The 13331-nt window shown below is 35.0% G+C and overlaps 1 protein-coding gene across 11 annotated transcripts in view; it reads right to left on the reverse strand.

Annotated features, from left to right (window-relative positions):
• Positions 1–13331, reverse strand: part of LOC134534971 (tetratricopeptide repeat protein 14 homolog) — a 56192-nt gene that overhangs the window by 15934 nt on the left and 26927 nt on the right. For all 11 annotated transcript variants that reach the window (XM_063373748.1, XM_063373740.1, XM_063373745.1 and 8 more), the window contains 5 exons: positions 12573–12713; positions 6980–7171; positions 4117–4239; positions 3594–3869; positions 1904–2077 (listed from right to left, as the gene is read on the reverse strand). In XM_063373748.1, the coding sequence (XP_063229818.1) occupies positions 1904–2077; positions 3594–3869; positions 4117–4239; positions 6980–7171; positions 12573–12713 (906 nt within the window). The remainder of the gene's footprint in view (positions 1–1903; positions 2078–3593; positions 3870–4116; positions 4240–6979; positions 7172–12572; positions 12714–13331) is intronic.

The raw sequence follows: 13331 nt of genomic DNA on the forward strand, positions 1-13331 counted from the left end.
TATTGGAAAAAATTCTTGTCCACAATTATAAATACGAACTATTTAACATGTTATAAGTGTAATAACGAATTATTTGTTTGGTAACATGCACAAGTATCGCCAAAAAGGATTAAACAAAATGGTCTATGACCAGACATTAACAAAAAATATGGGCACTCTTATGCTATGGACAAAATATGAACACGGTGGTTGAAGCGATGTGCAAATTGATAAGTACACATGCATCTGTTTTTAATTTATGCCACCAATTGGTGTTAATTTCAGCTGAAAGTTGTGCTATTATTTCCTGGGAATTTTGCATATTTACAGCAAGTTTTAGTAAAATATTTACTTCTTTCTTATAAAAATACCAGTAGATACAAGTTATTTTCACATCTACCACTTATTGCTAGTACCAGCAGTGCAAAGTATTACACTGTTTAGAAAAATAATACAGTGTTTTATTGCATAATTGTCGCACTGTTATATTCGGGTGTCAAAATTTGGAGAGAAAAATTCTCGCATAAACGTCACATTATGTTTTTGGTCCTGCTGTTAGATTCCAAATGATTTGTGTATAAAGTCTCGTGAGATAAAGCACTGTGCAACAGCAATCGATTTTCAAGTTTCTGTCAGGAAGTTTAGTAGTTACTACGGAAAAATACAATAATTAAAATACTTAACTAAGATTTAACTGCACAATACAATTTTCCATCAAATATGATTTAAGCGTTTTAGTCCAGCCATTTTCTCAATAAGATATGCATTTTTCTTCTATGTAAGATGTTGCCCATAAACTTCTTTTCCCTTACAAAACAATGTATTTTAAAGTTGAAATCTATTATTCATTCAAATATCACCGCTTACCTATTAAATTAACAGAAACACAAAGTTGTCTGATGTGTAAATTTTCTTAAGAAGACATTTTCTAATGTTATAAACTTTAAATGTTTGTCCTTGTCGCCGCTGTGTACTGCTTATAAAAATTTGGCCAGTAATAGTTGGCATCATTCATGTTTGGTTATGTTGATTCCTATATAGAGTGCATGCATGTAGTCAAGTACAGATATCAGTAGCTCGCCTATTGCAAGCAACGTGCACGCTCCGTCTTGGGCCGTTTCATAGCCCGTACTCTTTCAAGGTTAATGTGTACTATGACAATAGTTATGCGTTAGTTCCTGCTCACGTGTCGGTTGCAGTTTACGTTTTTCTATTTAAAATTGGACAGAATGTTTTTGTTGCATGACACTAATTTAAATTGTTTGGAATGCTTTTGTATATTAAACTTTTGAATTTAACGTACTTTCCATGAACAGGTTTTGTTTTTAAAAATAACTTTATCTTTAATAAAAAATGCTTTTTCCTCTAAAAAATTGCACCCTTACATTTTAAACTTGATTTTAGCATTAAATGTGCAATGATTGTGCGATAAACCAAGATTTTTATTATCAGGTCCCACCAAAATGGTTTACACTTAGTGACCGTTCAGTAAAAAGTACTTCCATTATTTAGTACCAAAAACCTGGGTTTTTCCAAGTACATTGTAATGAGATTTCACTGCATTCGTATTCAATCTCGAGTACTAACACTTTGAAAGAACAAAGACGGTTAAAAAAAGCCCACTATAATAAGAGACCCGACAAATTCGCGGATTCAATGACCTCCAGGATAGACTCCAATATCCTCTACACACTCGAGCAAATGCCAACTGTTCATTGGCTGCTGACTTGCGAGTCGTCTCGACTGGGTGGCCTGCGATTCGACACTTCTTTGAGTGAGGGTCTCTAAATGGCCCTCAGTCCTCCAGATCAACAGTGAACCAATGGCAGAAGCAGCACTAAGGTATAATTATTTGAATTTTAGCATAACACGAAATGAACCCGCGAACTTTACGGGTCTCTATAATACAGGGAGGATGCTGTACCTTTTCTTGTGCTTCTTGGACTTGCGCGAGCGAGACGGGGAGGGGGAGTTGGACCCCGAGCGCGAGGAAGCGGAACTCGAGTCGCTGGAGGAGGAGGACGACGAGGTGGACGAGTGAGAGCTGGAGCTGGAGCTGGAGCTGCTGGAGCTGGAGCGACGGCGACGTTTCCTGGACCTGCAGCAAGCGTCACACCTTCAGCCACAACCAGGCATTTCAACTACCGTATTTACCCGAATCTAAGACGACCTTGAATCTAAGACGACCCCCAAAACTACAGCCTCATGTTTTCAGGAAAAAAAAATTTTATTGTATTAAACACATGCCAAAAAATTAGATATAAAATTGAAAATGTGAATGTTACAAAGGATTTCTACCACTACTTTTGAAATACTGTTAACAGTTTATGTACAAACAGAAATAAATACCTATATGGCTGGTACTGTAACTGTTGGAAACACTAAGAGTTTCACTATGCTGATGCATGTTTTTGTACAAGAAACAATTTTTTAAGATGGGCGCCATCTTGTGCTATTGAACATTCCAAAAACATCAGTCGTAACATGTGCAGCCAACAACTACTGCACAACCCAAAAACATTGACCACAAAATGGGTATGTTTACCTAAAAATCGGTGTATCTGAATCTAAGACGACCCCTTTGTTTTGAATTATAAATTATGGTAAAAAATGTCGTCTTAGATTCGGGTATATACGGTACCTTCAACCACGCAAACACAGCGGAACAGTTCAAACTTCACCGCCATGCTATCCAACTTAAAAGCAATAAATAAAATAAACATGCAACTGGCATTTTAGCATTTCAGGGTGTCCGAAAAAAAATCGGTAATAATATTTCCCTGACTTTCCAATACACAAAAATTTAAAAATTTCCGTATTTTTTTTAATATTACATTTTTCAATTTTTAAGAGGAAAAAAAAATACAGGAAAAACCAGCCTCTGCTCAAAAAGGATTTTGCATTACCCATTTTAAAAAGAATGGCCATTCACTAACACACACAAAAAAAATTTTAAAGTCTCGGTGATGGCAGATTGGAACATGAAATTTGATTGTCTGTGGAATTTTCACGACTATTCAAAAAATTTTAATAAATTGGCTGACCAATCCCAACTTCCCTGACTTTCCACCCACCAATTCTAACCTCCATGACTTTTCCTTTACCATTCCTACTTCCCCGCCTTTTCTCTTACAAATTCAAAGATCCCTGACTTTCCCAGAATGTGGACACCCTGCATTTATTAAAATTAAATTCCTACTCTTCACATACATCTGCTGGTTTCTTCAAGAAGCCCTAGTTTTTCACTGCTACCATTTAATTATGCTGTAATTTCTCAGCAGCAACCACTTTGCTATCAAAATCACAACTTGTAAAAATAAAACCTTTCTGTTATTTGGACGTAGTTATGCAAAAAGGAACCAACCCACATGAAACCTATTCTGAGTATTTTGAAGTTAAAGTTAATTATAAATTGTAATTCTCCTATTGATAATATAATGTGGGTATAATTTTGATGGTCTAGTATTAAAACTGATATAATAATAGCAACGACGGAACGATCAACCTTGTACTAATTTAATTTATTTTCAAATAAAATATAATAAAATTGTGGGTTGGTTCCTTTTTGCATAACTACGTCCATTTTACTCCACGGTTAAATGCAACTAACTCACTTCCTGTCCTTCTTCTTCTTGGACTTGGACCTATCTTTCTCCTTCTTGTCATCCTCCTCGTCCGTCTTGAGCAGCTGCTTCAGCGTCTCCTTCACCTCCAAGGTCTTGGACGGCGTCAGGCCGGGAATGATGTCCACGTCCGACAGCTTCGAAGTGTTCAGAACCTTGTTCTTCAAATACTCTATAGAGTTCTGAGCCTCCTCGTGGAACGGAATGAGCGCCAAGCAGCTGTTGTAAGAGTTCAGGGCTTCTTCGAACTTGTTCTCATCTTCGTAACTGCCAGCAAAAAACACCCAGATACATTGACAAGACTTCGTTAACATAAACAGTAAAACATGGGCAAAGCAAATAAATTTGAGTTAAATAAGTAGAAAAAAAATTATAAAAAATATTACTGTAGAGTTAAAACAGTATATCTATTAATATTTAAAAAAAAAAGATGATAGGAGAGGAATTCCAAAACTGCAACTAGCATGTATAAATAGTACATACATACTACATAGGTACAACTTTACGGCCTTACCTCCTTCCAAGAGCAACTAAAGTTTCACCCATGTACTTCCTTGCATTCTGGTGATTGGGATTCAACTTTAGAGCAGTTTCAAAATCTTCTATAGCCTTCTGAAAACTTCCACTGTTTGCATACCTGAAAAAAAAAAACTCAATACATAAGACTGCAAAATAATAAACATAATACTGAATACAAATTACAGTACAGTAATTATGCAGATTCTAGATTAATCTTAAAATAAGAGATGACAAACTAAAAAACTTGAGCAGTCAAGCAAATAGCTTCATCTTAATCTGCTCAAAAGTCCAGTTCACTGTACTAGACGGGACGAGACTCAAAATAATTTTTTCTTAAAACTTTATTTGTATTTGACATGTGTTATGAACATTAGTGATGGCCCGATATCCGATATCGGAGATCGGTAATATCGGCACATTTTTCAATATCGGACATCGGCAAATACTTGCGATATTTTGATAACCGATATTTTCTCTCGCTAATAATACTTCTCACATAACCTTAACCGTAATTCCAAGCTTATTTTCCGCGGGCGTAATTTACTTTTCTTCACGTCACCATATTACCTTGTAATTCCAAGCATATTTTCCACTGAAACAATTTAAAGCCTATTTCTTCTTTCTGATACTGCAATGCATCCCGACGCGACGGTACATTTCTTCCATGTGTACACAAATCCCAGTCATCGGTGCATATTTATTCGTTTCAGGTATTCACAAAATGTTTTCGCTTGATGAATTTTCGAAGTTCACTAAGTGTACATAAATTGAACACATAAATGAAAATAATTACGATATTTAATTTAATAAGTGGTGTAGCCGTAAGTAAACATGAAGAAGAATAAAGTTGCTGCTTGATATAACAGGCATTTTCTTTCCGTGTTGTTTCATGGTCGCCAACTGTTCTTCTATACAAAGACGTTACGTAAGTTTTACAAAAGCTAAAATATTAAACGTGTTTAAGTAGGGCAAGTTGCAGCAAAGGTATTATGTTGGCTATATTGAGTGATGGTCAACAACATAAATAAAGATGTGTGGTTTTATAAACTCTGCAGTACGTTTCAAAGTTGTATTGAAATTACTTTTCACGTATTTTTAACGTGTTTTCGCACCAATAAATGTAGTAATACACTTGAACAATGATCACAAAATTTGCTAATTGAAGAAATTCCTTTCTAGCGTGTCGTTTACCGTGATGAAATTTAACAAAGGGTACAAAAGTTTTATGTTTTTCGGACGGTATTTTTCGTAGATTACAGTTGAGACACTGGACTAAGTAAATGCAGTGACCCGTGAAGTCGTGAATCATACATTATAAGCAAATACTGGAGACTAATACCGGACAGCTACAAGATTTTTGTGTGAAAACGTGGCGTTGTTTTCACCTTAGTCCGATAGATGGCAGACGGCATGCCTCTTGCCGCTAGGTTAGTCTATTTTTCACACTCCCACCTGTGTTGTTAGTATAGAACTATAGAGCTGTCCGGGTTATAAGCATTATTGTTTCTGCAGGTGGAATTTGTACCAAAAAAATGAATCGCCTTTCACCTGAACACATTCAAATGCTAACATTTCTCCACAAAAATCTGAAATTTGTTTCCTTGTAGTTGCAATATGTTTTTTGCATACATATTTAATACCTACACCAGAATATTGCTTTATCGGGCCTTGAAAAACAATTTAATTTTTTAAGACCTTGAATTTAGAGAGTTTATTTGTTGGCCATTATGATAATTTCATTATTAGCTTTCATTTAATGTGAATTTACAATATTTTACAATTAATAAAAATAATATACATTCACATAAGTATGTATTATTAATATTTAACATTTTTCATTATTGTCTCTAACAATACTCCAGAACCACAATTTTATAGAATCAGTGTTAGAAATGAGATAGGCCTATTATCGGAATATCGGGTATCGGGTATCGGATCGGTAAATTTGGAAATATCGGAATCGGTATCGGTATCGGGTTTTTGGATATCGGGCCATCACTAATGAACATTCAACCCCTGTTTACTCCACTCCTTGTAGTAATTGTTGGTCGTATAGAAATTATTTCAGGCAAAAATTGTTGAGCGGATTTAATAGTGTACCAATTCAATGTTTTGCCTACGAAGGGAATTCAATTTTTTTGTCCTCCAACCCCTGTTTTTTAACCCCTTGCAGCAATTATTCGCCTAATCAAAACCTGTTTCACACAAAAGTTTTAGATAAAAATTATAAGATTTACAAACACTTTGAACGAACAGAGTTATGATTTTTTTTTTGTCCTCCAACCCGTTGGAGTTATGGTTGGTATTACCAAAAACTTACTCAGACAGAAATTCTGGTACCCTTTTACGAGTTATAATACTTAAAAACTATTAATATTTTTCCTATTATGGGAGTTAGTGATTTTTCTTCTTTTCAAAAAACACTTCCGCAGTTCTACCCCTTTGGTCGGATATTACCCATTAACGAACTCTACCGAGATTTTCTACTACTAGGTAAAAACTTATTTTACTAATTTATCTCAATAATACTAATTCAAGAGATACTTTCAACATTTACCAAAACACGATCGTGTCGGTAAGTTTCTACACACTTTTTTTTTAATATTCACCCTTAGCATTTTAAGCATAATCTATTGTAATACTTTACATTTTACTACCAAGAACTGCAAAATAATGAAGCCAGGACTTGACTCGGTATCGCTGAATTTGCCTGAACAGTACTCAAAAAAATTAGCAGATTTATCCATCTCCAAAAAAATAAAAAAAGTTCTTAACTTATGCAGGAAATTTTCCTAGATGGAATTTTCTTAAGAGGGGATTTATAGTTAACGGGCTAGCTGGTAATAATGAAGACTCACAGGGCGCCGCGCGCCACCAGTCCCTCCACGTTGCGGGGGTCGATGTTGAGGGCCTTGTTGAGGCACTGGAAGGCCTCCGAGTGGCGGCCCGACTTGAAGTGCTCGATGCCCTCGGCCACGCTGCGGAACGCCCACTTGCTGGCCTGCACCTGCCGCAGCTCCGTGGCGTAGTCCGGCTCCGGGAACCGGCCCCTGCGCACCGCCCCACACACCTCAGGCCGGGTTTACAGAGAACGCAACAACGCAAGAAACGCAACATTAGGGGTCGTCCATTAATCACGTGATGTTTTTTTTTAGCAAATTCTAAACCCCCCCTCCTCCTCCCCTAGTGATTTGTGGTGAGGTATCAGACTAACAACCCCCCCCCCTCGATAAATCACGTGTATTTTTTTTGGTACGAAATATTTTTTTAAAAATTTCAGAATATTATCTTTAAATAGTGATGGGCCGAGACTCGAAAATTCGAGTCGAGTCGAGCGAGTAGCATCAGCTCGGCTCGGCTCGGCATTCGAGTTTATTTTACTCGACGGGGCGAAACTCGAAAGGAAATTGGATAAAACTCGATGATAAAATATAATAAAATTGAATTACAATTCTTAATATCTCCTTACGTGACTTCAGCCGACACTAAAAATACGTACGTAAGACCGAAACACGTACTTAAAAACAATGACGACAATCGGCCATATTATTTATATTTTAGTTTTACATATTGCCAACTTAACAGGTGTGACCACATAGCAAAGAAGACGAACACATTTTTAATAAACAAAACACAAATTAAATTTTATAATCTTAATATCGGCCCAAATATTACTTTTTTTTTAGTAAATCCGTGCTACAATCGGCGCAACGTTACAATAATAAATTAACGGTAGCGTTATATTTGTGTTACAGAGCGCATGTTTGCGACTGATACGCCACCAATCACGAAATGGCAGTTAAAAAAAACAACTGTGCTCCACTAATTTTAGGAAGTGTAGGGTGGCGAACATGAATTTTTTTTCCGTGTTTGTTTACACTATTACGTTCGGCGAGAGTGCATTTTGTATAATTGTTTGGTATCCAAATTAAGTGGCAAGTTAAAATTAATTATGAAGTATAAAGTATTTTATAAAGTGTAACTATTTAATACAAATACAAAAGCATGGATTGGTTGGAAGTGCCAGCTTGCGATTGGCCGGCAACGTAACTGCGTTAGTGTTGTAGCAATAATCTTTAAATGTATTATATTTGTTATGGGAACGTTTATTGTAATGTTGCGTTAATTGTAGCACGGCCTTACACTTCCCATAAGTGAAAGTTTTCAAAAATGTTCTAATGATTGTGTGAAACGTAACCTAACCGTCGCGCCAACAAGCCTAAATTATATTCATTTTTTTATTGACTCGTGAATGCTGCAGGCCGCAGCTAACTCGTTCGGTCCAAAATAAGTTAAATATGTAGTTGAGCGGTATTTGCGAAAAAAAATGTTAAAAACTTAAAATACTTTAATTATATGCTCTTTAAATTCCTCTTTTCATTAAAGCCGGCAGATATAAGAAATTCCAAATACTTTATGAGATATCGAATTTTTTAATTTTCATAGTTGGGCGATATTTGTTAAATAAAATTTAAAAATTCTGAAAATACTTTAATTATATGCTCTTTAAATTCCTCTTTTCATTAAAGCCGGCAGATATAAGAAATTCCAAATACTTTAGGAGATATAAAATTTTTTTAATTTTCATAGTTGGGCAATATTTGTTAAATAAAATTTAAAAATTCAAAAAATACTTTTTTCTATGCTCTATACCTCAATTATTGAATTGTATTATATCAGTTAAGAATTTATTCTAAATGAATTATTTGTATTAATACTTGTATTTTAAATATATTTGATTACGTGGGCCAGTCTAAGGACTCTTAGCAGTAAAGTGCAAATATTCAAGCTCAACTTAAGTGTCAAAGATTCAAATAAAAATTCAGACTCGAATCGACTCGACTTGAATTTATGATCTACAAACTCGACTCGAATCGACTCGAACTAATTATTGTATAATTCGACTCGACTCGACTTAAAAATTTGCAGGTTCGTACATCTCTATCTTTAAATATAGGTATAATCTAATTTACTTCTGGAAAATTAAGCACAGTGATAAAAATGTCCAGACACACATTTAGGTTGCAGGTTTATTCTCACTGGCATAAAAATAATAAAGGAAAGGCTTATATGTGATTTACGCATGCATTCGGCGCCAAAATCACAGTCTTACTGGCGAATGGCAAGCTGAGCCGGGTGGTTCATGTTGCGGCGGGCGGGGATATTATTGCCTGGCTACGGCGAGTCTAGGTCACGCGTCGATTTTCGGTTTAGTAGAAATTGCGCGGAAAAATAAATACACGTGATATCTCTTTACACCCCCCTCCCCCCTTGTGATATTTCGTGATTTTTCCCGCAACCCCCCCCCCCCCCCTTTCGAACCTCACATGATTAATGGACGATCCCTTAGGTAAAAGTCCAACCTTAACTCTTCTACCAGCACATTTATAAAAAAAACACAAGATACGCAATAACGCAACGCAGAAGTTGTTCAACTTTCTACTTCTTGCGTTTTCTCCTTGCGTTTCGGCCTTCTATACTGGTTGCTTTAGTATGTGGAAACTGAAACTGTCATGTATGTAATGCATATAGGAGGCTCTGCGATTGTAATTGATCGTTACGCTTGTGTTTCTTTATTTATGTTTTGGGCTGGCATTCTTCTAGTGAATAGAGGGCAATGGAGGAAGCTGATGAATTTATTGTTCAGCTTATCCAAAAAATTTCCCTGCCTGTACGATAAGTACAACAAATATTTTAAAAATAATCATGACTTATTCCTGAAATTTTATTTTTTGACGTTGGCGATGGCCGGCGTCCTTGCGTTCTTTATAAACGACTGTGAATTTCTTGTGGTTGTCGCGTCCTGCGTTCTTGCGTTTTCTATAAACCCGGCCTCACTGCCGCGCCCGTCCCATGACGGAAAAACCACACTCTTCACTGGAACACTGACCCCAGAGCCTACTGCACTGCACGGGAAAAAAACAAATTAGAGACTTTTCCTCGAACTTCCATTTTTTTAAATATATTCACGTGTAACCTGATGAAAACGTAGCAATGTATGCCATTAATAAAGTGCATGACAGATAATATTACTATGCCTGAAAAAACCATTTGGAATTTAAAAAATAATAATTACAATCCACATTCTAGTCAATTTCTAACACTTTGAAATAACTAATATCAGTATATATTTATTCAAATTGTAGTTAAGCTGTTGCGATCACCAAGCACAAAAATTAATAACAAGGTTAAGAGTTATCAATTAATCAATATATATTACAAACGTCAGTGCGAATTTTATGCGAGTCTTTTTTATAACTCAACCAATCCCTGCAGTCCTACGAGAGTTATATTGGCTGGTAGTCCTTTATCCCCTATTGGTGATGAAGATTTTAGTTTAGTATGAAAGCTATGTGATTTAACAAAAAAAAAAAACTTTCTCAAAGTTCCCCCTAGACAGGATCGGACATGGCATCAAATGAATGTAGGCAGGCTATCTCTCTACCGATTGACCATCGCTGCGCTATCTCAATATTTCAATGTTAACTAATAATTGTCACATTGTAAAGTCACTATGTATTTTAACGTATATTATAAGTCGCCATCATTTCTTTTTTAAGTACTAAGGATAGTTATACTATTTAAAAGTTAATAATATTCCATTTGAAAATATTGTAGATGTTCGGAAATTATATAAAATGTTCTAAAAAGTAGAATGTTAAAACATATTCAAGAATACGTTCCAGCTTAGAATGGTATATAAAGGCGATAGTGAGACGTTTGCTTTAGTATATTTTTGACAATTGATTACAACTGATCAAACAAAAGTTAGCAATAGAAAGTAAAATTAATTTTAGTGAATATTTTCAAATGTAACAAACACATGTAAAGTCCTTAACGAAGTTAACAGTTTCTTTTTAATTAAAATTTGAGTATGTAAAATAATATGCATGACTGGTGGAAAGGTGATCTGCCTATTTTTTCACATGCATCATAAATATTAGTGCAGTCTTTTATTCTTCTTTCTTTTTTACAAGCGCAGAAGAAAATTTATGCAGACACTATTTAAACAGTTGTCATATTTCGATAACAATCATGCATGCAAGCAAGAATTATTCATATGTACGCAGTATAGCGCTTGGATGCAAGTGCTAAATACAGGCTATTCAAGAAATACCAAATCCACCTCTTCGTAAACTGTGGATGATGTGCCAATTCTGCAGTAACGAGTTTGGCGGCGGTCAACCAAATTAAAGCAAAAAAATATAGCGTCAGTTATAACAATTTCCCTTAAACAATTCAAACAAACTGATTCTTATATGGGCCTACAGAATATTAATATGTGGAGATTGTAAATGTGAACACAAGAAAGAAAAAAAAGGCAAAGTTAGACATATCATTCAAGGAATAGTTCTTTTCATCCTCTATGGACAGCAGCAAGTAAATATGGGTTTGCCGACAAATGCAACAGCGACCTAAGTACCCTCACATCAGATGACCTGTCACATTAGATAAGTATCAGCTTTAAGCTTTTAAAACTTGCTTAAAAATTGCTTAAAAATTATCTTATACGCAAAAAATTTGGTAGAATGTTCTATTCACAAAATTTTTTTTTCTCCAAGACTATTTGAAAATATGTAATATAGCAAAATCTGCAATTTTTAAAATTTTAATTTTTATTTATTTTTGTGGTCAAGAAGTTTCAAAAAGACCAGAAAAATTTAGCGAATTACGAAAATTGCTTGCAATTGGCAACTTTATTGGTATTTCACAGACTTTCATTTACAAAATCTCAGCACATTTCAAAACCTTGTTCCACATGCAACATGTGAAATCAATAAATTTTTTTAAATCAAAATGATGCTTGTAATAGGAGCCTTGACTACAGGCTAGTTCAATTGTAACTTCAAATTAACCCAATCAGATCTAATAATGCTATACATATTTTCTCCCTGCAAACATTTGTTATTTTTTTATAAAAAATATTTAATAGTTCCACTGTAGTGCGACAACACGACATGTATGCAGTGTTAGTGGCAGGGATGTATGTAGAATGGGGCGAAGGAGGGGGCCTGCCCCGGGTGCTTGTTTAGAGGGGCACAGATGAGCAGACAATTTTCATTGGACCTTGAATGTATGTATATAGGATTTAAGTAAAACAAACAGCAAAAGTAATTTTAGTCTGTACTTCTTAAAAAATTTCTTTCAAATTGTATTTTTAACACCGTAACATAAACAATGTTTTTTTTTAATGATTTGTTTTTCCATCGAACCTTTAACATTATATTAATACAGTTCTTTGTGAAATCAAACTAACATTAAAAAAACACTGTCAAGTTCACAGGGTTTGATAAAATTTAACTTAATATTTTGCAAATAATGTACACAGATGCCAAAAAAAAATTATGCCCGATATGTTTATTACTGTTGGGCAATAGTGGTTGGTGAAGAAAATGCCACATCCATCCCTATTTAATGGCGAATACAGAAATACCAACACGGAAATATTACCTGAGGCCGAGCATGTTTGAGAAATTGACTGCCCCCAGTCCCAAAGTGCTGGCCAGGTAGTTGATGTTGTTGGGGTTGAAAAACCCTACACTCTTCTCTAGACACTGCTCGTATGTATCCCCTTTCAGTTCGAGTTCCTTCCTAATGAAACAGAAAGAACAAGCATTAGCCAGTAGAGGAGCCAATATTAAATTTGCTTACCGCCGGTGTTTTACACGTTATACAGCAATTACAAACTCGACAACACTATTTAAAAACATTCAGAAAGGCAATTCAAAGCAAACAAAGTGGTGTAATTCAGAGTGTCCAAAAACAAAGTTTACAATCTTAGAACACTGTGAGAAAATAACTGTTACATAATAAAGCTAAGCACAACAAATTTATTAAGTTATCAAAAGACAATCAGCACACTAGGTTAAAATTAATTGTATAAAATGTTACCTACCTCGGCTAAAACTAAACTAGAGTAAAATGGATTACATGGAATAACATTTAACTTAATGATCCACATCATTTCATACTCAAGACAACCAATGCTAAATAAAAAAGACTCTTCTAAATAATAAATAAAATTATCATTTGATTGATGATGCTCTCCAAATATATATTGAAAGGATGTTTCTCTATACAATCATCTTGAAGAACAAAATAAGTTAAAGTTGCTTTAATAAGTTTAAAAGAAAGTTTTGATTGTTTCACACCAAAAAAAATAATGCATATATGACCTAGTACAAAGCTACAACTATGTGCAAACTGCAT

The sequence above is a fragment of the Bacillus rossius genome, chromosome 8 (assembly GCF_032445375.1).
Source record: "Bacillus rossius redtenbacheri isolate Brsri chromosome 8, Brsri_v3, whole genome shotgun sequence".
NCBI lineage: Eukaryota > Metazoa > Arthropoda > Insecta > Phasmatodea > Bacillidae > Bacillus > Bacillus rossius.